The sequence below is a fragment of the Pogona vitticeps genome, chromosome 1 (assembly GCF_051106095.1).
Source record: "Pogona vitticeps strain Pit_001003342236 chromosome 1, PviZW2.1, whole genome shotgun sequence".
In the NCBI taxonomy this organism is placed as follows: domain Eukaryota; kingdom Metazoa; phylum Chordata; class Lepidosauria; order Squamata; family Agamidae; genus Pogona; species Pogona vitticeps.
Window position 1 is genome coordinate 296,476,726 of NC_135783.1, and position 23,468 is coordinate 296,500,193.

A 23,468-nucleotide genomic window follows, 5' to 3' on the forward strand; every position below is an offset into this window, starting at 1 on the left:
AGACTATAGTGGCAGGATTTCAGCCGGTCTCTGATGAAGACCTGCCCTAAACTCCTTAATCTGATTTGCTACCCTCAGGTGGGGTGGAATATACTGTTCCCAGAATTTGGAAATGTTACTTTTTTTGATTATAGATTCTGGGACAGATAGTGCAAAAAAGTCATATTTCTGCGTTATGGCTGTTCTGTTATAAGCTGTCAGTTCTGTGGCACTTCTATGGCCTTTGGAATTGTGTCCAGAAAAGGACAGAGAACTGAGACAAGACAGCTATTTGATGAATGGCAAGATATGTTCAGTATAACTAGTCAAATCCGGTGACTTAGCTGCTCATTTTTGTACTAACTGATGTTATGCAGACGTCTTCAGAGGTAGACCCACAAAAGATGCATTGCAGTAGTCTAGCCTAGAGGCTACCGAGGCATGGATAATAATGGTCAAACTATCTCTCTCCGAAGAGATTGTTGTTGGTATAGTAGTCTGATTTAGACACTCTATCCATAAAGAATCTTATCTCGGTCATCTTGGTTTCTCTAGTCAATTCAGTCTATTGGTCACTGAGACCAAGTATCCCAGAACATAACATTGATATAAGTAGCATTGTTTGATCTCTCTCTTTTTAAAAGTACTTCACATGTATTATCAGTGAAGCCTCCCTATGAGTTAGATTCATATTGGCCAAAATCTTGTTGCTTAAGGTAGCAATTCGCACTAGAGTAGGCTGATTGAATCAATGGGGATATGGTGAGTCAACTCCTCTGCATGTTCCACTAATTCAAATAGGCTAGCTCTGTGACTCATTTTAGCATAGTAAGTTGCAACTAGCATAAGACCCATTTGAATGTGTTAACTTACGGAGGAGTTGATTCACCAAATGTATTCTCGAACAACCATGATTCACCAAATCACTATTGATTCAATCAGCCTACTCTGATGCAATTGACTACCGTAAGCATCAGGATTTTGGCAACTGTTACATTCATGTGGCAGTGAGGGCTTGGAAAAGATACTCTTTTTCTACTATAACTCCCAGAATCCAGTAGCCATGCTGGTTCAAAACTGAATCTTCTCAATTCTGATTGCAATACCTATGGCCAAAGTTGGACTTGAACCTGAAGCTTTCTGACTCGTCAGTTCTGCAATGAAGCAGAAAACTGCCATGACAGATGGCTATATACTAAGGCTGATCTAACTGTTTCACAGGATGATTTGCCTGTAGAGACCTCATTCTCACTTCAGTCCTCTCTAGTTAGAGGTTGGGCATCACTACTGCACTGCATCCAAACTAAGCTCCTACTTTTCAGCCAGGAAGTTCGCCCCCTTCCTATGTACTTCCACACATTTATTTTGAATGTTCACTATAGCAGTCTATACTTTTTGCTTTTACTCATTTCCAACTAATTTAAATCTTTGATGTCCTCAGGGTGTCATACCTCTTGGCGGCTGCATCGTAGAAGCCAGGGAAGAACCCAACATGCCTTACGCAATGAAGATCTCCCATGAGGATTTCCATGTAAAGAGATAATTTTTTCTTAAGAATATAGCACTCCCCCCCCGAGAGGCAGCAACTTGCTGACTGAACAAGAAAGAAAATCCATTTTTCTAAGATGAATACACAGCTTAGAGATATATATGGAATAATAATGTCAGGTTCATTTTTTTTTGTCTCTCCCAGAATATTTCAGCTTATTCACTGACAGATTTGTCCACCCACAGTTGGGTTTTCTGGAGCTGTGACTCCTAAGAAGGGAGTGTATGAGATGCCCAAGACTTTTAGGATATTTCTAGATTACTAATTTAAAATGAATTTTATGAGATTATCAACTTAAATGGAGTTTAATTTAGTCTCCCTAAGGACCACTGAAAATCATTATTCTATGAGAGCTTCTTGGAGTCTCTCATAATAATTACTGTTATGTGCCAACTCTGACATGGCAGCACTTTTCAGGGTTTCCTAGGTTCAGAGTATCCTCTGAACGACGATTCCCAAAGTTCGTTTGGGAAAGCCATGCTAGTTAAACCATGCTAGCAACCAGTGTAGTGTATACAGATAAAGTCCCAGGCACCCTTATTTCCCTACAAAAGTAGTAGCCGTTTTTTACTTTCTCTTGAAAGGGCATAACGTCTTCAAGATTATCTTAATGACCAATCTAACATTTCTTTTATAAGGGTAACATCATCCTAGCAGCAGAATCAGAGTATGAACAAGCCCAGTGGCTGGAGATGCTGAAGGAATCTGGGAAAGTGTAAGTATGTGAACAGTGAGCAATGACTAAAAGTGTGACTATACCGTTGAATTAAGTCAGGAGCTGGTTTGGGATTCTAGACATTGATCCAATGTCTTGTGGTTTTTATGTCAGTGTGTGCATCCCCAAGGAACAACTTTTAGTGTGGCTTTAAGCTGTGTATTGACATTCCGTGCTCTGGTTTTCCCAGATTTTCCTCTGCACTGGGAACAATTCTGTACCTCAGCCATACCTTGTTCTTTCGTTGAAGTGCAACTTGCGTGCCTTGAGACAGCTGACATTAGACTCAACAGCTTTTATATAGCAGAGCCAGCATCACCCCCCCCCCACAACAGAGCCCACAACTAATGTAATAGTAATTCTCTCTGTCTTTTAAGAATCATCATGTCTGGTCTAAATTGTGCTGTTCCCGTCTCACTTCACCAAAGAACCAGCTTTTTCCGGCTCTTGAGTGTGCAGGAGAGGCAAGGGAGCGACACCAAGGGGGCTCTCCCAAAACAGATGGGGAACTTTCTTTGCCCTTTGCAAATCAGTTAAGCTGCTTAAATTTGGCTCTTTGCTTCCTAGCCGCAGTTTATAGAAATTTCTGAAGATGTAATTCCATCAAGGCTTACTGTGGGACAATTAAAAAGAGGTTGCTCATCCAAAAGGATTTATTCTATATTATCATTCCATGTGCACTTATGCTAGGGAAGAAATGCTGCACTTGAGTGGAGATATGAGGATGATGTACTTATTAACTCTTCATCAGAGGCAATTAAGCACAGGACACAGCTTCATACATATTGAGGTGCCTAAACACACTTTTTGGGCCTTTGGGCCCATTGAACTCAATGGGGATAGATTTTGTAGTGAAATACATTGGGATGCACTGCCAACAGTGACAAACATGCAATCCTGGCTGTTCTCTATTGTCTTCAGGGTGGGGATGGGGATTTGGTGGGGGGAGCAGTAACAAACTATATACTTTTCAATGCCTTGGATGTGCAAACCAGCCTTCCCCAGCCTGGTGCATTGCAATTCTGTTGGACTACAACTCCCACACATGCCCCAGCCAGCACATGTACTGCCATTAGTCCTACCTAACATTGCTATTGGAGATGGATTCTACGGGCTGCTGTCTGACAGCATCTGTAAGCTTGTGTTTTCAACATGCTTACAAGTGAATCACACTGGCTCAATTTGGCATGTGTTTGAAGCAGAGATGAGAAACATTTGTTTCCTGCACGCCACACATATTGGGTGGGCATGATAGGAGAGCTGGAGAAGGCTGGTATTAAAAAATAAAAATAGAGGCTTAAGTGAACTGGAAGAAAAAGGGAAGCATCTGGTTAGATGAAGGGCTCTGGATTCACTTCCCTCCTTCACTTTCAAATAAGTGATAATGTAATTGATAAAGGAAGGTTGTCTTAAGAGTTGGTGATCCCATTGATATCACAGTGCCTTAGAGATTTCGCAGAATAGTCCACAAGTGGGCATTGTTGAAACCCCTTGGCCTCCCGTATTGATGGAAAGCTTGCAAGATGCCAAGCACCAAAGCAGACATGTACTTCTGCCCTTGAGTGCAGTTCTCCACCACCACCAACCGCAAGTGGCTGGGATTGTGGGGTGGCGAGGATCCAGATCACTGCCCTGGGTTATTCGTTTGTGAGAAAGGGGGAAAAATAAACTCAAGGGGAGCACTTGGTAATTAAAACATACCTAGTTTGGTCCTGAACTTTGCTAATTTTCTCTACTGTCACAGGACCTCCTAGGCCCTTCAGGGTTCCCAGCCTGGTCTTTTGATGGGCTTCCAGCACTTTAGAATTTTTGGGCTTCAGCTGCCAGAAGCCCCAGCCAGCATGGCCAGTGGATGAGGCATAGTGGGAATGGTATTCTGTAAGGTCTAGAAAGATTGCTCAACCTTCCTATAAACCCTTGGGAGGATGTCAGAGAACCAGTCCTGCCCATTCTCTCTCTGATCTGTGCCTGCCGTAGTTCAACCCATGTCAACAGTCTTTGGCCACTAGTCCTTCCTTACTTGCTTCTACCTCTCTGTTTCTGTCACAACTCCTTTACGGCATTTGCCCCCCATATATGGAATGTGAAGGATGTCATCAAGCCAACCTGGATTGCTAGCTTCAGGCTAGTGCTAGGTGGACACCTGCATCTCAGCCCACCTTCCACTCCTGGGCCAGGCGTGACGGCATGGATCTGCATCACTGCTTGCTCTGAGGCCTTTTCTTCTGCCACTTAAACCCCTGAAGAACACCTTTGCTGCCCAGAGGAGTTTAAAATAGCTCTGAAAAATTGCTCCGGCAGTGATGCGGTTGCTTGGTTAGGCGAGAAGCCGAAAGGGCATGCCTGTGAAGGTCAGTACACACGTTGAAAAATGTAGCTTCAGCAATGGCAAGGCAGAAGCTAACACACTGGCTGTCTGCCGCAGAAATGTCTGGCAAGCGTGTCTCTGTAGCCCTCTTGACCAAAGGCAACTAGGAAAAGGGAGGAGGGTGGTGCTAAAACAAAGGCTGCAGCTGTGGGGAAAGGCGCTGTGTTACAAGATGCAAAACGTGTCACATCTGCCTTTACAGCAGGCCCTGGAAAATTTGTGTTTTTGTCATAAAAGTAACTTTGCAAGGGCTGGTCTACAAGCACAGTGGATTCTATATCCAAAAGATGGAATTTAGTTCTAAATTTAGTTCTAAATTTTGGGTAGCTTCCTGGTCCACCTGCACTTTGGGATTCACAACCCTACTTAAAAAACTCATAAAAAGCAGAAGTATAAAAATTATTTCCAGCTACATGTAATAATAATTGAGTGCCATCAAGTTGATTCTGACTCATGGCAACCCTTCTCAGGGATTTCTAGGTATAAAGTACTCAGGAGTGATTTACTATTCCTTTATTCGGGGAATATATACAATGGCAAAAAGAGAGGACAACAAAGGTTTGTAATTTGCTCACAATTTGTGTATGTTAATTTTGTCTGTAGATTCACATGTAGAAACAATTCTACAGACAATGACTGAAATCCTGTTGCACAGCTCTGCAGTGTGATGATGTCATCATCAGCAGCAAATTGCTGCTGATTAAAGACTTCCTTTAGCAATTGTAGGGTGCACATAACCTCATCACACTGTACATGTTGCATAAACCCTGAAATCCTGCTTAATCAGTGGTGATTTGCTACTGACGGTGCAGAATTTTAACCATTATTAAATATATCTCGGCTTAGAGTGATTGACAAGATGCCCCAGGATCAGCTGAACTGCTATATGTAAAGGTAAAGGTTCCCCTTGACAATTTTTGTCCAGTCGTGTTCGACTCTAGGGGGCAGTGCTCATCCCTGTTTCCAAGGCATAGAGCCAGCGTTTTGTCCGAAGACAATCTTCCATGGTCACATGGCCAGTGCGACTTAGACACAGAACGCTGTTACCTTCCCACCGAGGTGGTCCCTATTGATCTACTTACATTTCCATGCTTTCAAACCGCTAGGTTGGCGGGAGCTGGGACAAGTGACAGGTGCTCACTCCGTCACGTGGATTCAAACTTACAGCCGAAGATCTACAGATCTTGCAGCACAGAGGCGTCTGTGGTTTAACCCTCAGAGCCACCACATCCCTGCAGCGCCACCCCCCCCTCCCTGAGCTGCTATAGTTATCATATAATTGCAGGAAGAAAACATGTCAATGTTTCAGTCCCTGAGCAATCAGAATGAAAACTCAGCTGGTATTAAATCCTGGTGACCCATCATAAAACAAACCTGCTAATTGGAGATGGCTGTGGCTCTGGCTGTCCCTTCTTCACCATTAAAGGAGATCTGGCCTATTTGGCAGCCCTCCAGATAGAAGACATTTTGAACTGGAGGACGATCCATACAGCTCGTTTGTGTTTGGCTAAGAGGTTTTACAGGCAAGAGGACATAACCTTGATTGTAGGGAATGATACTTTTGGGACACCACCTCCCCACATTTCTTAGTCATGCTTGCTGGGAGATTGTGGAAATTGTAGTCTAGAAAAGTAATTTTTCCACGCTCTTGCCTAAGATTCATTATTTTGGGTACAAGGCTAGGGGCGGAGTTGCAAGAAGCAGAAGGCAGAGGGTGACGCCTAGAACTGAAGGCAAAAATTGAAGGGGCACGTCAGTTACTTGGGCACCATGTTTCTACTGCCCCTTTATTATTTGGAGAGCAATGGTCTCCTTGTTCCGTTATAGTGCTTGTAATTTATTTTCATTCCACCCTACCTTATATTTCTAGTTAATAATAGAGGAACAGGCAGAATTGCCAACATTTATTGTTTTATGAGAAGCATAATTTTTCTCTATCTTTAAAAAATAATTTTAAAAAGTGTTCCCCCAACACCACCACAACTTTCACAACTACAGAGAGAGGGAAGTGTATAACACCTGACATAGTAGAAATGGTGAATTTGGAAGTGCAGGTGCCCATCATGACAATCCCTATAAACCAGTGGTTTCCAACCTTGGGTTCTGTGATATTCTTGGACTACAACTCCCAGAAATATTGGCCAGCACAGCTAGTGGTGAAGGCTTCTGGGAGTTTTAGTCCAAGAACATCTGGGGACCCAAGGTTGGGAGCCACTGCTATAAACACTGGCTGTAAGGAAAGTCTGAAGACAGCTGGATCAATGCATGTCAACAAATGAGGAGCAGCTCTTCTGAAATGTCTCTTTATTGTTCATTCAAGACCAAACCAACTTCCAATATTTTATATTACAGCAGAGAATGCCTGCAACAATATGCTACTCCTAGGAAACTCTTTTTCTTTACCAGCCATTATGAGGATTGCAGCTAAGCTCAGAGCAGTGGTGTCGAAATGTGGCCCTCCAGATGTTCTTGGACTTCAACTCCCAGAAGCCTTCACCACCACCTCTGCTGGCCAGGATTTCTGGGAGTTGAAGGCCAAGAACATCTGGAGGGCCACAGTTCGACACCACTGGCTCAGAGGAAACACAGAAGCCAGGTGTCAGCGGGGAAAATCCGATGCCTTCCTTAAGCCTTCCTCCTCATCAGGAAGTCCTGGGTCTTCAACCCTGTGAGCTCTAGCTTGACTACACCACTGTTTTTGGGGGGCTGTTTTCATTCTTTTAATCTGTTGTTTGCCGTGCTTGTTTTTAAGGACTTGGAGAAATGCTCAGCTGGGAGAAGCCATGATCGAGAGCCTTGAAGCCCAGGGACTCCAGCTGGCCAAGGAGAAACAAGAATATTTAGGTTGGGACAAATGGTTGATGGGCTTTTGTCTATCCTATTCCAGTAGCACAAATGTTAATATGATTCCCATCTTTTGTTGTTTATACATATGAATACATTGTGCTGGTCCTAACTCCACTGGCTTCCAGTTCATTTCTGGAACTGCTGCAAAGTGCTGGACTTGTCATGTACGTTTCTACACATCTTCGGACCTTCAAGTCCGGTGAAGTATCTCCTTCTGTATGTATGCATCTGGGCTCTTGAGCCACCTTTCCCCATCTATTGTCCTCCAGATGCGTCGGATGACAGCTCATAATATCTAGCCTGCATTGCTGCCTGGGGAATTATGGGAGTCGGAGTCCAGCACATCTGGAGGGCATCTGATTAGAGAAGACAGCCTTAGATCTTTGGAGTCCCCCCTCCATTTCCGAGGAGGAAGGGAGAAAAGCGTGGTCATAACTGCACGAAACCCAAACACAAGGGTGTTACTGGAAAACTAAAATATATGCTTAAAAGAACAGATGAGACTTCAAATCCAGCAAGACATTTTTCTCAGGCTGGGCACTGCAAAACCTGGGAGAGTTTGGCAAAAGAATGAAATTTCCAAATATCTTTCCAAAGCTGGAGAGTGCAAACTTGTTGAATCAGCTTGAGAGATCCGGTTTCACCTCAGACACTGTAGGGTAATTTGTCTTTCTCCATTTGTGGAGAGAAAGGGCTTCCAGGCATCTTCTTTATTTGCCTCTTTGATAAAAGAATGGCAATGAAAAAGAGTGGTAGCTCCCTGATTTTTTAATGTTCTTCCTAGCAGAGCTGACAACAGTATAATTGTTTTGCCACTAGACAACATCTTTTGTCCTCTCCCAAGCTCTTAAAAATCTGCATTTTAAATCCTGTGTCCTGGCTTTAAGACCTCTTGCCTATGGCTTTTTAAAAAATGTGCATAATCTACAGTGAATGTTATGGTCTCATGCTGATATGTTTTTGTGGATATTTTAATCTTTTTAAAAAAAATCCTGTTTGTGATTTTTATTATCATTTTATTGTGTGTGACTGTGCATTATCTAGAAATTCTGTCTTTGAGATATTCAGAACGTTTAAGACACAGGCATAGTTCCATCACTGTACAGTGCGCTGTACAGAGAACTGTGATTTTCTTGTTAAATGGCAGATACAAAGATGCCAGTGCTTGTGCATCTTCAAGGCCTGGTCACCCATGCTCTAGGTTCAGCAGCCCTGTTCTATTAATAAGCTAGAAAGGCAGAGAAAAATAGAGCAGAGTTAATAAGTACCTCAGGAATGCAGACTGTTCTTCATTTCAAAGACAGTTTTGGGACGGTGACTGAAACCACCAGATTGGCATGAAGGTGAGTGAGGAAGAGGAAGGCCACCATCAGAGGAGAAAAACCTCTCTGCAGGAGTTTATAGCCTTTCTTCCTACACCTCCATTTCTTCTTGGCAAATCTCTCTCTTTTCTCTTAACGTTCAGTCTCTTAGCCTGCTAGTAATTGCTGGCTGTTGGGGTAAATTTGCAGGTTAAAGTTAGGAAAATGAAGAAAAATCAAGCACCTCCCCATAGTCGTTCTCTGGACAGATACTCACACTGGAGATAAGAAATCCCTGTGTTCCTATTTTGTATTTCTTCTGCCTGTGTCAACGTAATCACCTCTTAATGTAAAGGGGAAACCTTGACTACTGATTGGCTGTTGACCTTCTTGAGTTTATACCTTTAAAAAAAAAACACTTTTCTTCTCATGCATTAAATTAAGATAGCGATCCTGTCATTGGCAGGGAAATGGTTATAAAGTTTAGCATGCTGGTGGACTGAGAGGAGTGCAAGCCAAGATTGTAATTTATAATTAATCTTTCTGGAGATGAGTAAAAAGCAAGAGCACCTTTAAACAGGCAACACCAATCTGATATTCTAAAGGTGTTTTAAGATTTTAACTACCATCTACCCAGTTAGTATGGCTAATGGTCAGGGATGTAATCATTCAGAATGTGTGTAGGGTGACCATTTGAGGAATGCTGTGTTTAAATTACTAGTGAAATTTCAGTGTGTAATAGAGCTTATCATTGGGGGGGGGATGCTCTTTCATTTTTGGGGGGACTTTATCTCCCAGAATTACCCAGGAAGAATTCTGGGAGTTTCAGCCCACAAACACACTCCTAAAGACACCCAAATTTTGTTCACCTGGAGAAGGGCCTACCTCCAAGACTGCATGACTTTCTCTGACATTTGCTTCCAATTGTTGTATATATATCTTTTTAAGAAAGCTACCACAGTGCTTCTTGGGAGTTATAGTCTCTCTGCTTATTAGAGTCTATAGAGGGCACCTCTCAAAGAACTATGACTCACAAGAAGCACCATAGAGCTTCTTTTTTTACATTAACAGGAAGCTATGCAGCCTCAGAGGTAGGACCTTATCGAGATGAGTAAAATTCATAGCAGTGTCTCTGTTTATGGGTGGAAAGTCCCAGAATTCTGCCTGGGGAATACTTGGAGAATTTTGGGAGTTGAGTCCAAAAAACCCACAAAAGGTCATATCCCTCTTTGTTATTTTGTAGACTTTCAGGTGACTGCAAAATGCAATGCAGTACAAGAAAGAAGGTTGCACATTTTTCAAGGTCCATGCTAGTTTGTGACCATCAGTTTTCAATTAACCCTTCCATAGTGGCTTTTACCACTTTTCTCTGTTTGTTTGCAGATAAACTGATGGAAGAGACAGAGGAGTTGTGTCTACAGAGGGAACAGAGAGAGGTTTGTTCTCCCCAATTTTAATTATTTTATTTTTTTAATATTCAGGATACTCATAGTAATAAGACTCCCACTGAATGCCATGGAAAGGGATTGCACTGATAATTTTTTCACCTTTAAAAGTTAACAAGAAAGGATGGGGACTGAGGTGGATTTAGGCTGTATTTCTCACAGAGGATTTAGGCTGTACTTCTCACCCGCCTTGGCTGTACTGGCTAGGAAATACAGGGAATTACGTTGACAACACTTTCTAAGAGCACAAGGCCAGAGAAAGCTGATGTGGAGAAATTCATGAGACTTTTTCTACCATAGTGATAAACTGTGAAGACACCTTGACTAAGGTGGAGCTCCACCGCTACCTGCTTAATGAAGTATTGCTTGAGTCTGGCCTTTGTATTGTTATCTCTTTTAAAGGTGAAGAAGGCAGGTGGAATGCCCGCAGGTAGAGAGTCCTTCTTGGGCTCACTTGCACTTCATTCAGTCAAAGGGCCTACCTTATGCCCTTTCTACCAGGATTAACAAGGTGGGGTGGAGGACAATTGTGCAGGTAGAATTTGCCTCCTTTGTTGCAGTGATTCCATCATGAAATCTCTCCGAGAGCAGTTCAATGCTTGGTAGACGTTTCCATTTTTTTAAAAAAAGTAAGGTGATAAATAAAAAAGAGAAAGAGACGATTAATGCCATGCTTTACTTTTCTTCTGTCAGCAATGGTCATGCTGGACAAATCTGCTCCAAGGCATCTTTTCAATGGCTGTACATGACAATTCTTCCGTGGAAAGCATGTCTGTGTAAAAAAAAATATATCACACGGATAGGATGTTATTACCGATCACTGAACATGCAGATTTCTACTGTGTGTTTGTTGGGGCGTTTGCCTGCACAGTGAGGATGTCATTTGCTATCGCTTCCCTGCGTATGTGTGCTCATTGGGAGAAACAAGCTGGTATTTGGGTGCCAAGGCCCCTGCACGTTTCATGCTTTCACAAGAAACATTTTCTCATGGAGGAATGTCTCAAGCTTTGAAGGAGGCCCAAGGAGAGGAGGGGGACCCTGACATCTTGCTAGAGCACCATCTTTCAAGTCCTTTGGATGACTCCCCCCCTTCTTCCTTTTCCAGGCTCTGGAGCGCCTCAACCAGGTCTTAGAAGCAGAGAAGCAGCAGTTTGAGGAGGTGGTGCAAGATCTGCGGGCAGAGCAAGAGCAGATCAAACGGTGAGAGAGCCTCTCCCTGAAAGGAGCCAAGTCAAAAAGTGGGTCCTTCCATTGGGAAACTGGGGCTGATCTAGAGCTTGGAATGTTTCTTTTAAAAATGAACTTGCTGTGTTACTCATTGTTCCATGAGAACCAGATGACCACTATTGTTACTTGCTGGTCCATTCACAAATGTATTGTGTGTTATTAATAAATTGTGTTGCCAGCCCACTGGAAAAATACTGGTGGAAATCTCTACATTTTCGTCAGTGTTGCTGTGACGTTCCCCTCCTTGAGACACCTACGTTTTGTGCCCTCACAAAGGCTCCAGTCGTGTTTTCCTTTCACTGCCACCAGTGGATTACCTCAATCCACAAAATAATGGTGTTTGATCAGACACTTGTATTGTGAATGCAAACAAAACTTATTTATTAAAGTGAAGCCAATTTATTAATCACAGAAGTTCTTCAGATGTATATACTATTCTCTTGCCATATAATTTCCACCTTCTCTATCTATTTATCTTAACCATTCTCTATTAATATCTCTTCTGACTCTCTCTCTCATCAACTCACTCTGACTGACTCGCCTCCACTCAGGCTCTGCCTTTTAACCTCTCTCTCAGCTCCGCCTCTCAACCATATTAGCATAGACATGAATAATACATGACTTATACCTAACAAAGGGTGAATGCTACAGCCGTCTTCTGATATTGTATCTCAAAAATATTTGTAGAACAACAACATACTTTTCCCGTCTTTTAGTATTATTATAAAAGAGGCAAAAAACTTGAAAACATATCAAAATACTTGTTAAAAAAACCTAAAAATATCCTTTAAAAGTAACATTTGAAAGTAATTAGAAAATCATACAGATTTACTGAAAATTATAACTATTCCTTGCATTACTTTGGGAATGTAACTTAGCTACACCCTTGTTACCCAAAGAGGTAACTAGCTTACACTAGCTTACACTTGTAACTAACTGCTTCCAGTATTTGAGGAGATCTATAGCTTGGAAACATTGCTTCTTTGGACTGTAAATCCCCCAATCAGCACCAAAAGCGTCTGTGCTAGCAGCAGGATTTGGGGAACTGTTGTCCTAGGTTCTCTGAGAATTCATGGGATGCCCGTTCTGGCAAGTCCTCATTTTAAATCTGTGGATGGGATCCAACCTACCAGAGGTAGAAAAAAGAAGCAAGATGGGGCAGTGTTTCTCAGTGACTTCTCTTTTGTGCTGCAGCCACTTGAGCCCCCTAAAAAGTTGATTGGAAGAGTTGGGGGGACCAAGATTGAATGAAAAATGGCACCGGGGGCTGTAGAAGGAATTAGTGAAAACTACCTTCTCTTGTCCTCCAGAAAACTGCCTTTGTTGAATAGTCATTCTGTCCATACATGGAAGAAGTCCCTAGGTTCAGGGAGGGGCTGGTCTGAATCTTCTCCCTCACATTTTTTTCCTAATGAAATTCTGTTGCTTCCTCATATTCCTGTGAATCATAATACATTAGTTCTGTGGATTTTGAACCATATAATGTAGATACGTGCCTTGCTTGTGCAATATCTAGAAACAAGGGATTGTTAGAGGGTCATGCTTTTGACTATGACAGCTTACTGGTAGTGGCATCTGGCTCACATAGCTTTAAAAGGAGGTTAGAGAATTTTAGGGGCCCATCAGTGATTGGCTAAATGGATAGCAGTATGCCCCTGAACACTGCATGACCAAATGCAGCCACCCCCAGCTAGTACATTCTCTCTCTGAGGTAGGAGAACTCAGCTATACGTTGGCATGTTTATTGTCAAGATAGTACCCCTGTGGGATACATCAGTTAAGGTGGGAATTTGTTTTCTAACAGGGCTCTTGAGCTGTCAAAAGCTCTAAATGTGAGGCAGCCATTCTTAACGAAGAGATGCAAAGGTAGCAAAAACTCTATCTGTCATATTTCTAAACACTGTGGAGTTGTTACAGACCTGGTGATTGAGCCAGGGGAAAAACAGAAACTTTAATGATATTATTATGGGCAAAGTAGAGGCAACCACCTGACTTTTGAAGCTAACAGCAGCAGCAACAACAATATCACGTTTGGGAACTTGGCACCTAGAAGCTGCACCTTGCCCATCCCTCATTGAGGGGATTTGGTGGGTAACCTTATACCGACAACCTTTATATGTTTGTTTCAGAGAACTGGAAATGACTGCCCGGTCCCTCAAAGGAGTGGAAGAGGAAAAGAAAGGGCTCCGAAATCTGACAGAAACACTGCAGAAAACACTGGAAGTAGGTACCCAATTTTGCTCCTAGTTTAGCTAATCTTTAATACAGTATTCAGAACCCTGTTGGTTAATTACACTGGCATTAAGTGCAACGGCATATCTAGCAGTAGTGAATTTCCTCTAGCTAACATGTCACCACTTGTATCGCTTTTTGCATGCTGCAGCGAGTCGGTGCATAATGAGAGATACTAGCAACAACCTGTTAACTAATGAAAAATTGCTGCAGCAATGTATGCTATTGTACTTACTCTAGTCTCATTGGAAATTTCATTACATCAGTGGAACTTCAAGCAAAGTGTGGAGTACTCATTTGCAGAGTGCCGGCACCCTCCCAGCCTTGCCTGCTTCCAGAATATTCCATCAATTCCCTCACTTTTTAAGGCTCATTATACTAGGCATGGCAACTGTTTTACTGTGCTGTTTCTGGAGTTTTCTCTCCTTAGAGTACTTAAGAGTACTTGCAGTGGAGAATACCAGGGCTGTAATGCAGAAAGAAAGAATTACCCATCTTTTAAAATCGATGAAACCCCTGGAAAGTCTAGCCCCTGTTCACATGGAGAATGGGGTTACTTGGAAGACATTCAATAGACTACAAAGTGGAGTTATCTTATCCAATAAGATGCAGTTCAGTGGTGGGAAAAGTAAGGTCCTGCACTTAGACAGGAGAAACCAGATGCACAGGTACAGGATAGGTGATACCTGGCTTGACAGTAGTACCAGGGGGGGAGGGATTTAGGTGTCCTGGTGGACCACCACCTAAGGATGAGTCAGTAGTGTGCTGCAGCTGCCAAGAAAGCCAACACAGTCCTAGGCTGCATCAACAGGCATATAACAACAAGATCATGGGAAGTGATAGTGCCACTTTATACCGTGCTGGTGAGGCTGCACTTGATGTGTCCAGTTCTGGTCACCACAATACAAAAAAGGCCCTGAGGCCCTGGAAGGGGTGCAGAGAAGAGCAACAAAGATAATAAGGGACTGGAGGCTAAATCCTATAAAGAACAACTCCAAGAACTAGGTATATTTAGCTTAATGAAGAGAAGACTGAGGGGGAGACATGATAGCAGTCTTCCAATACCTGAAGGACTGCCACAGGGAAGAGGGCATCGATTTATTCTCCATTGCGCCTGAGGGCAGACCAGGAACCAATGGATGGAAACTTGTCAGAGGAAGATCCAACCTGGAAATAAGGAGGAATTTCCTGACTGTGAGAACCATTAAGCAGTGGAACAGCTTGCCTCCGGATGTTGTGGGTGCCCCATTGCTGGAGGTTTTCAAGAAAAAATTGGACTGCCATCTGTCCTGGATGGTATGAAGTCTCCTGCCTTGGGCAGGGGGTTGGACGAGAAGACCTCCAAGGTCCCTTCCAACCCTACGATGATTCTATGATTCTATAAAAATAAATAAATGCTTTTAAAATTCCAGTCAGGCCTCCCCTATCCCCTTCTCCCCAAAAACCCATGTGCGCAGTTGTCTACGGTGAGGTGCCTTTAACAACTGCATGCAAATCTTTTTCCCAGTATGGCAGCAAAGAGGCAGAAAATGATAAACTATTGATTTTTTTTTCTGCTTCATGTGTTAAGCGCACAAAAGCCCTGCAAAGAAAAATATGGCAATCTTACTTCACATACCACAACTGTGAACAAATGGTTCAAAATATATTTTGAAAGGTAGCAGATGCCAGGATAGGATATATGAGGCAGGAGAGGAGAAAATGTAGTATTTAACATATTTCTGTGGTCTCCAAGGAACTCTCCCTGGAAAAACAGCGGACCCTGGAAATGCTGGAACAAAAGGAAAGTCACCTGCAGCCTCCCGTCAGCCCTAGTGAGCAACCAAATGCTACTGGTGGCCTGCAGAGCAGCCTGCACCAGATTGAGGAGAAAATGCACCAGCTGCTGGAGGAGAAACTTCTGGCCGAGAAGAGGTAAGAGGCTGGCAGTTTGCGGCGACTTGGAGGTTGCCTCTTTAACATGGAGCTTCCCAAGAAAACAGGGCCCTGGACAGAATTTGGGAAAGTTACTTTTTTTTTTTTGGGACCCTAACTGCAAGAATCTCTTAGCCAACATGACCCTAGAATCCTGCTTTCTTAAAGTCAGCGAGAGGGAGAAGACCAGGGAACAACGGGTAAGAGGAGCTCATCTGACTTCCATAGGAAGTTTGACGACAGAGAATCTTGTCCACAGATAGCAGCTAGGGAGAGATGAGAGGGGTCAAGTTGAAGTTCACTCTTGTTCTCATTTTTCCAAAATGATCATCGTTTCTGTTCACTGAATGTTTTACAGGCTACATAAATATTTGCCCATATGTTTCTTACCAAAGGTGTGCATTGTGCTGCATTCATTTTCTAAGCAAACTTCCCTATGATAAAACATGTTGACTTGTCTTAAATTTAGGCATGATCATGCACATTTCTATGTAATAAGCACATTTTGGGTGTGCACTATTCTATACTGTCTGCATCTCTGTACACATTTTCCTGATTGTGCACTTTGACTGCAAGAGCTGAAACTGAGTATAGATTTCTACTGTTCATTGAATTTCAGATCACATACAGGTTTCAGCAGCATGAATTTGGTAAGATTGCCAGAGAGATCTTCCCCATATCTTTAGGTGCAATCTGGCAGACAAAACATAACATTAAAAAAACAAAGCTAGGAAGCAGGTTTGAGAAACCAAAGAGCAGGTTGGGATCTGAATGTCTTCCCTTGTTCTGCTGTACAGAATGAAGGAGAATGAGGAGCGTTCCCGAGCCCTGGAGGCAGAGCGGGAATTCTACTCTTCCCAGTCGCAGGCTTTACAAAACTCACTGTTGGAGCTCACTGCTGAAAAGCAGAAGACAGAACGAGACCTCAAGGTACTGGTAGCAGAATGGCTGTGTGCCATTTGATTAGGTATCTGGCTGCAGAGCCAGAGATTGAGATTTCAATTCCCCACTGTGTGTCGCGGAAGGAGAGACAGCCTGAATAGTCTCAAACAAGCTGCAAAGTCCCAGAATGCCCCCCAAGAGAAGGGAATTGTAAACTTTTTCTGAATACAATGGTGCCTCGCTAGACAGTTACCCCGCATGACAGTTTTTTCACCAGACATTGACTTTTTGCGATCGTTATACCGATTCGCAAAACAGTGATTCCTAGGCAGGAATTTCGCTGGACAATGTTTGGTCCCTGCTTCACAAACCAAGTTTCACTAGACTATGATTTTGACAGCTTACTCCGCGCTGGCAAAACAGGTGTTTTCGGGACCTAAGCTTCGCAAGACAGCAATTTAAACAGCTGATCGGCAGTTCGCAAAGCAGCTTTCCTATGGCCAATCTTCACTGGACAACAACGAATCTTCCCCAATGGAACGCATTAAACAGGTTTCAATGCATTCCAATGGGGAAATGCTTTTCGCTATACAATGATTTCGCTAAACAGCGATTTCAGTGGAATGGAATATCATTGTCTAGCAAGGCACCACTGTATTCTATACGTGGAAAACCCTGGAAAGGGTTGCCATAAGTCAGAATTGACTTGATGGCATGTAATTATTATGAACTCAGCTAGAGCTTGGAAAAGTTCTTTTGTAGGGCATGGACAGGGATGGAAAAACCCACAATTTCACAGCCGGCATGGCTAGCCAAGCTATATAGTCCACAAAAGGAACTTTTTCAGGCTCTGATCAGCAAGTCATTTCACCCTCCTTTCCCCTGCCATTGTCTCCCACATCTGGAGATATCCTGTAAGTTTTCAATGGATGTTTTCAACATATGTGCAATGATTTAAAAAAAAAAAGCTTCCTGATGAAATGATGAAAAACCAGATAAGATATTAGAAAGAAGTGGAATGACTTAAGCCTGTCTACCAAACATAGCAAAGAATGTATTCTCGATGGCTTTCACGGGTATTTCACGAAATATGCTAATTTCCAAAAAAGGCACTGTTGCCCCTTTATGAACCCTTAGCTGCTGCACTCTCCACACCTTAATCAACTAATGCATAATAAAGAGGCTAGTTTAGTGTGAAGGGTACAATCTTCGGGGTCTTATACCCTTTTCCCCACCTTTGAGCTTAAGGATAGAACTGTGGCAGGATTCCCTGGTTAGCTTACTCAGTATGGTTTGTGCAAGCCATAGATTCCCCACATTCAAAAGAAACAGAAAACGACTGTTGCTTACAGACTATAACTGGAAGCCTTGCATTTCTTGTCGTTGTGCCTAAAGAGGGAACACAGCTAGGAAAAGGTATTTTTTAGACCCAGGCTCCTGCAGTTTCTCCAGCCAGCATGGCCACGCTTGTCTTCTTCTGGATTGCTGTGGTTTGGTTTGGGACGGACTCCTTTCCTTCCTGCTCAGGCAGAAGTCAAGGTCCGCATGGAGCTGGAGAGGCGTTTGCGTGAGGCAGAGGAGGCCCTGCAGAGCCTGGAGCAGGGCCTGAATTGTAAACATCGGAACAGAGAGAAGGAGGAGAAAATGAAGGCCGATGTCAGCAACCTGAAGAGTAAGTGAGCAGGAGCCACACCTTGGTTCTTCCCCCACTCCTGGTGTGTAGATTCCACAGTACCTTGAAAGAAACAGAGCTTGGAAAAAGGAACTTTTTTGGGCAACATATAATATAGTCCTTCTACCAACATGGCCACTGGGACATGCTGGGTGGAGGATTAGTTACTTTTACAAGCTTTGGAAATAAGGATCGAGGATTGAAAAGAGATGCCCTTTCTTAGGGAGTTCAGCTTAGAACTCAAATGGGTGGCCTATAGGTGTGCTGGACTAGAGCTCTCATCATCCCCATCTAGAATGTCCGTGATTATAAAGGTTGTCCAGGACACTCTGAACATGCTGGGCTTGGAAGAGCTTGCCTAAACTAGTTGAACATTGAGTGCCTGTCAGAACATTGAACCTCCTGAACTTCCCAGGGGCTCTAAGTAGAAATGGGCATGAATCAGAAAAATGGTGATTTGTTTTGATTTGTGATTTGTCAAGGTCAACAAATCACGAATTATGAATTTACAATTTTTTTGATGAATTGATGATTCGATTTGTCAATCCATTTTTTTACTTTAAAACCCTATAAAATGGCTCCCCAAGCACCAGGAGACACCAACTTTGCAGAGAAGCTTCCCCTGACTCTCCTCTACAAGCCCTGCAGGTTTGGCAACGTTTGGGTTTCAGATGTCTGAGTTATGCACCCACACAGAGGAATGCCCCAGGAAACCTCCCCCAGGCACCTAGAGACACCAAAATTACAGAGAAGCTGCTACTGACACTTCTCTACAATCCCTCCAAGTTTGGTGAAGATTGAGTTTCAAACAGCCATGTTATACACCCACAAAGTGTGTTCCCACAGGAAAGCAGTCTTTAGCAGCTGGCTTGGGGAAACCCAATCTTCACCAAATGTGGAGGGAATGTAGAGGAGAGTCAGTGGAAGCTTCCCTGCAATTTTGGTTGTCTTTAGGTGTGTGTGTGGATATTTTATAGCCAAAAGAATAAAAGAAATAACAAAACATGCATTGGTTTCTATTTGTCAAGGCATTGACTTGAACAAATATGAATATATGAATTAGCAATTTTTGAATGAATTTGGTGATCTGTTTTTTAATTCATGCCCATCTCTGGTCCTAAGTACTAGTCCAGTTATTTCTAGCAACTACAAAGCATAAAACTATATACCCCAAGAAACAGAGGGACACGGGGGGCAAATGCTAGTGACTCCCATCATATGTATGGATGTTGTAAATGAAGGCCAAATTACTCATGCGTTAAATGGATCTTTATATTTAGCCTAGAGTAGACATTGTCTAGATGGGCGGCATATAAGTCAAATAAATAAATAAATAAATAAATAAATAAATAAATAAATAAATAAATAAATAAATAAATAAATAAAGAAAGAAAGAAAGAAAGAAAGAAAGAAAGAAAGAAAGAAAGAAAGAAAGAAAGAAAGAAAGAAAGAAAGAAAGGTCCTTTTTAAAATGTTGCTTGAGGTGGGTGGTCATCTGTGAAAATGGAGAGAGAGAGCAAGTTTTCCTCCTCTGATGGGGTTCTGATGGAAATAGTTTCTCTGAAGCTCCTGTTTGCATTGGAAGGAAAGCGCACATGGAAACCAGTGTGCAAAGACATGTTTAGCTCTGTTTGTACCTGGAATGTGGATCTATCTTTTGTTGTTGCACATGCATAGGTATTTGGAAGTCATAGCAATGGTCAGAGAATCAGGCATTCTGTACATGTGCAAAAGAACATTGTCATACTGCGCATGATTCTGAGATTTTTGCTGTTTAGCAGGGATGAGCAAAGCAAAGGCCAGAGCCACCCCTGGTGCCTGAGCCATCTGTGGTGCCCACAAACCACAGCATTCAAAACAGTGTCTGGAACTGAGTCTCTCTGAGCTCTGACTCCTGTCCCTACTCCCTCCTGAATTATCTAATGAGAGATTGAACCAAATACAATATGAGAAGGACATAAGAAGTACCTCCTTCATTGCCCTGGGGAATTTCTGTCCCAGAAACCTCTGAGAGGCCATTATTCTCTTAGCTCAGAGTAGTTTGTGAAAATTCAAAATTGAATTCTGTTAATTAATTCCCCCCCCCCCGAGCAACAACACTTGTGTTCAGAAAAATAAACAAGTATGTAAAGCTACCGTCTGGGATCCTGTCGCATTGAGCCGCATGGGCAACAAACAGGTGGGTGCAGGAAAGGTTTCGGGGTCTTCCTGTGGAAGCATAATCCATTATTTGTGCAGCAAGGGTCTCTGCTTCTGTACTGACAAGATCTGTGCAAGCATGTTACACAGTGCTGGTGGGCCTTTACCTTTTCCTTGGATCCAACAGGATCCCAGCCAGAATGGTTAGCAAATTAATCCTTGACTGTATTGCCTTACACTTACACAGAGGAGGGAAGACTGAAATCATAGAAACTCATTTCTCAAAGTCTGATTTACATATTACTTATTTAGGTTACAGCCTTCCTTTCTCCCTAACTCAAGATAGCTTAAAGTTTAAATGAAAAACAGTACAATTAAAAAAACATTGGCTGAAATCCAGTACTGTAATGTATGCTATGTAAGGCTGATAATATCATTCTTATGCAACATATGCTACTCTGCTAGATTTCAGCCAATGCATTGTAAATATTAAAAACAATAAAAGTGATTAGTAAAACTGAGTATAATTGAAAACAACTTACAGTTACAAATAGCATTCTCAGAAACAATACAAAAAATGCAACAATTCCTTCAAAGTCCCTGTCATTCAATTGCCAATGGCAGGTATTTGTGTGTCGACAGATGGACATCAGGAAGAAATGTATGCATGTATGTATAAATACAGTTTGTGTGACCTCTACGCTCTCCATAATCATCTAGGCATGATTCTCCTCTCTAACATTTTTGACACACACAGACACAAACACAGACACACACACAGAGACAAGTTTAGCCAATGGGAGTCTCAAGGGAGGAAAGCGGGGCAGGAGCTCCTGCGAGATTCTTTGCTGTTGTTCACCCTAGATGATAATTACCTTGATCCAGAGACATTTAAAAAAATAAAGTACAGCTCCCAGAATACCTGAGCCAGCATGACTCTTGCTGGGAACTGAGTATCCTCAAAGAAACTTTTCCCCTCAGTTTTCATCCTCAACTAGTGGGGCTGTTGGCACAAAGATGAGGAAACCGGGTCTAAGGACAGTATGTTAACTGTGTTTCCCTTGGGTGTTGACTTCCTGTAGAATTTTTTGAGGAGTGCATCCGGAATGCTGAATTAGAAGCCAAAATGCCTGTGATTATGAAGAACTCTGTGTACCTCCACAAAGCTGCCACACGCAGGATAAAAAGCTGCAGATTTCACCGCAGAAGATCCAGCAATACATGGAATGACTGTAAGTGCCACTTCTGTACATTCCCTTACCATCCTGAGCTGTTCTATGATTTGGGAGCACGCCCCTCTCTGGCTCTTGCAATCTGGCATTAATCAAGAGGCTAATTAACCTAGCTAGGATTCAAAGAGCTTCGTGGTTGTGTCGAAAAAGTAGCAGTGAAAATCAAGGTCACCCCTTTTCCTTGCTGAGATAACGGTCAGCATGTTTCCTATTTTCACCAAGCAGAAGGAAGCCATGATTACTGTTGATTATCCTGCCTCTTCTTCTGAGAACCACTCACGGACAATTCACCCAGTCGTTTCTTGATATGACAGTGATGAGCCATTGGTTTCACGTTGGCCTGGAATGCTGTGCGAATCCATCTGTTCAAATGCAAGACCATTCTGCTCTGCAGTAAAAAATGATGCCTAGTGTGCATATAAAACTCAGCTTGGTTGTGCCTGGAATTCAGTTGATGCTTTTGATACACTGGGAAAGGGTTCAGTTGATCCTGGTGAAGTTGAACGGGGAGGAATAATAATACACATTCTCTGTAATTCAGGTGCTCCCAAAATGTACGCTGTGGCTCCATGAAACCCAGCCAGGGGAGCCAGAGGAAAGGGATGGAACATAGAGCTACGAAGGCAGCAGAGGACCTGTCATAGCTCTATAAACAGCTCCTCAATTGCCTTCATAGCTGTATGTCAAATCGGAATCAAAGTAGAAACTGTATACCTGCCTCTCCTTTCCACATCTCTATGGTCCCCAATAGAAATTGTTAGCTGCCCAGAGTGGCCTGGTTGCCAGATGCTGCAGGGTATAAATTCAATAAATAAATAAAATAAATAAATGCTTGATGGATGGCCTCGTGAATTTTCCTGCATCAGGATCTGGAGGGAGATGATCCCTCGGATATATTTCGGAGGAGATGGGATGGGGAGGTGGTCAAGATCCTGCCCCTGGTGGCAATAAGACCCCTTATGTCCTCTCCAAGCAAGGGGAGCCGTGGCCAGTGGTCAGCCACAAGGCCAAAATGTTTGGGAACCACTATTGTAATGAATTGCAGAGGGGTTTTTGATTGGGTAAAAACAAAATGGATGGTCCTGTTTCACCTTATGCTGTAAAGGTCAGGAAACACTATAGCATGTTTCCCTGAAAACACAACAGGATCTTATATTAATTTTTGCTCCAAAAACCACTTTAGGGCTTATTTTCAGGGGCTGTTTTATTTTTTTCATGTACAACGATCTACATATATGCAAATACAGTCATGTATCTTCTTCTGGTTGCTGCACAATGGTGGAGGGTGGGGTTTCACTTAACTAGGGCTTATTTTGGGGGTAGGGCTTATATTACGAGCATCCTTAAAGATCGTACTAGAGCTTATTTTCAGGTTAGGGTTTATGTTCAGGGAAACAGGGTATGATCTCCTCCTGACCACATTAGCCTCAGGCAGGCTCCTCCACCATGTCCGAGGTGGCCCCATGTACTGACCAAAGCTGTGAGGTTCCTATGGCTTACAGGCCTTCCTTGATCTTTTCTCTTTTACATTTTTCCCCTTTATAATATTTACATCCCATGCTCCTACAATAGACAAGGCAGTGAACAGTAACAAAAATACATCATAAAGACTTGTAAAAATATCGTCTTTTAAATAATAGATCTCTGTTCCTACCTGTTTATTGGACATGTTTGATAGAAAAGTAGAGTTATTATAAGATGATAAAAATAACTCTGGCAATACAATGGTTTAGCTTTGTAGCCCACCTTTTCTCCCCAGCTCCCTGCAGGCTCAGATTGGTCACAAATTGTTGAAGGGCCAAACGGAGGCGGCTCAGTCTGTTTTGGTACTTTAGAGAAAAAAGATTCTAGCACAGCACTGAAAACATAAAGTAGTGCTTGATAATATTCTTCCCTTCAATAGTAGCAACCAATCTACTGTCTCTGGGCACTGCAGATTAAGAAACTTTGTTCCCAAAATAGTGTA

The 23,468-nt window shown here is 42.6% G+C and overlaps 1 protein-coding gene across 1 annotated transcript in view; it reads left to right on the plus strand.

Moving 5' to 3' along the window:
- PLEKHD1 (pleckstrin homology and coiled-coil domain containing D1) overlaps nucleotides 1-23,468 on the plus strand; it is a 42,772-nt gene that overhangs the window by 14,289 nt on the left and 5,015 nt on the right. Inside the window, exons 3-12 of the mRNA XM_020788522.3 lie at nucleotides 1,421-1,510; nucleotides 2,167-2,243; nucleotides 7,364-7,455; nucleotides 10,143-10,195; nucleotides 11,310-11,404; nucleotides 13,561-13,654; nucleotides 15,399-15,577; nucleotides 16,375-16,507; nucleotides 17,987-18,131; nucleotides 21,353-21,502. Of these exons, the coding sequence (XP_020644181.3) occupies nucleotides 1,421-1,510; nucleotides 2,167-2,243; nucleotides 7,364-7,455; nucleotides 10,143-10,195; nucleotides 11,310-11,404; nucleotides 13,561-13,654; nucleotides 15,399-15,577; nucleotides 16,375-16,507; nucleotides 17,987-18,131; nucleotides 21,353-21,502 (1,108 nt within the window). The remainder of the gene's footprint in view (nucleotides 1-1,420; nucleotides 1,511-2,166; nucleotides 2,244-7,363; nucleotides 7,456-10,142; nucleotides 10,196-11,309; nucleotides 11,405-13,560; nucleotides 13,655-15,398; nucleotides 15,578-16,374; nucleotides 16,508-17,986; nucleotides 18,132-21,352; nucleotides 21,503-23,468) is intronic.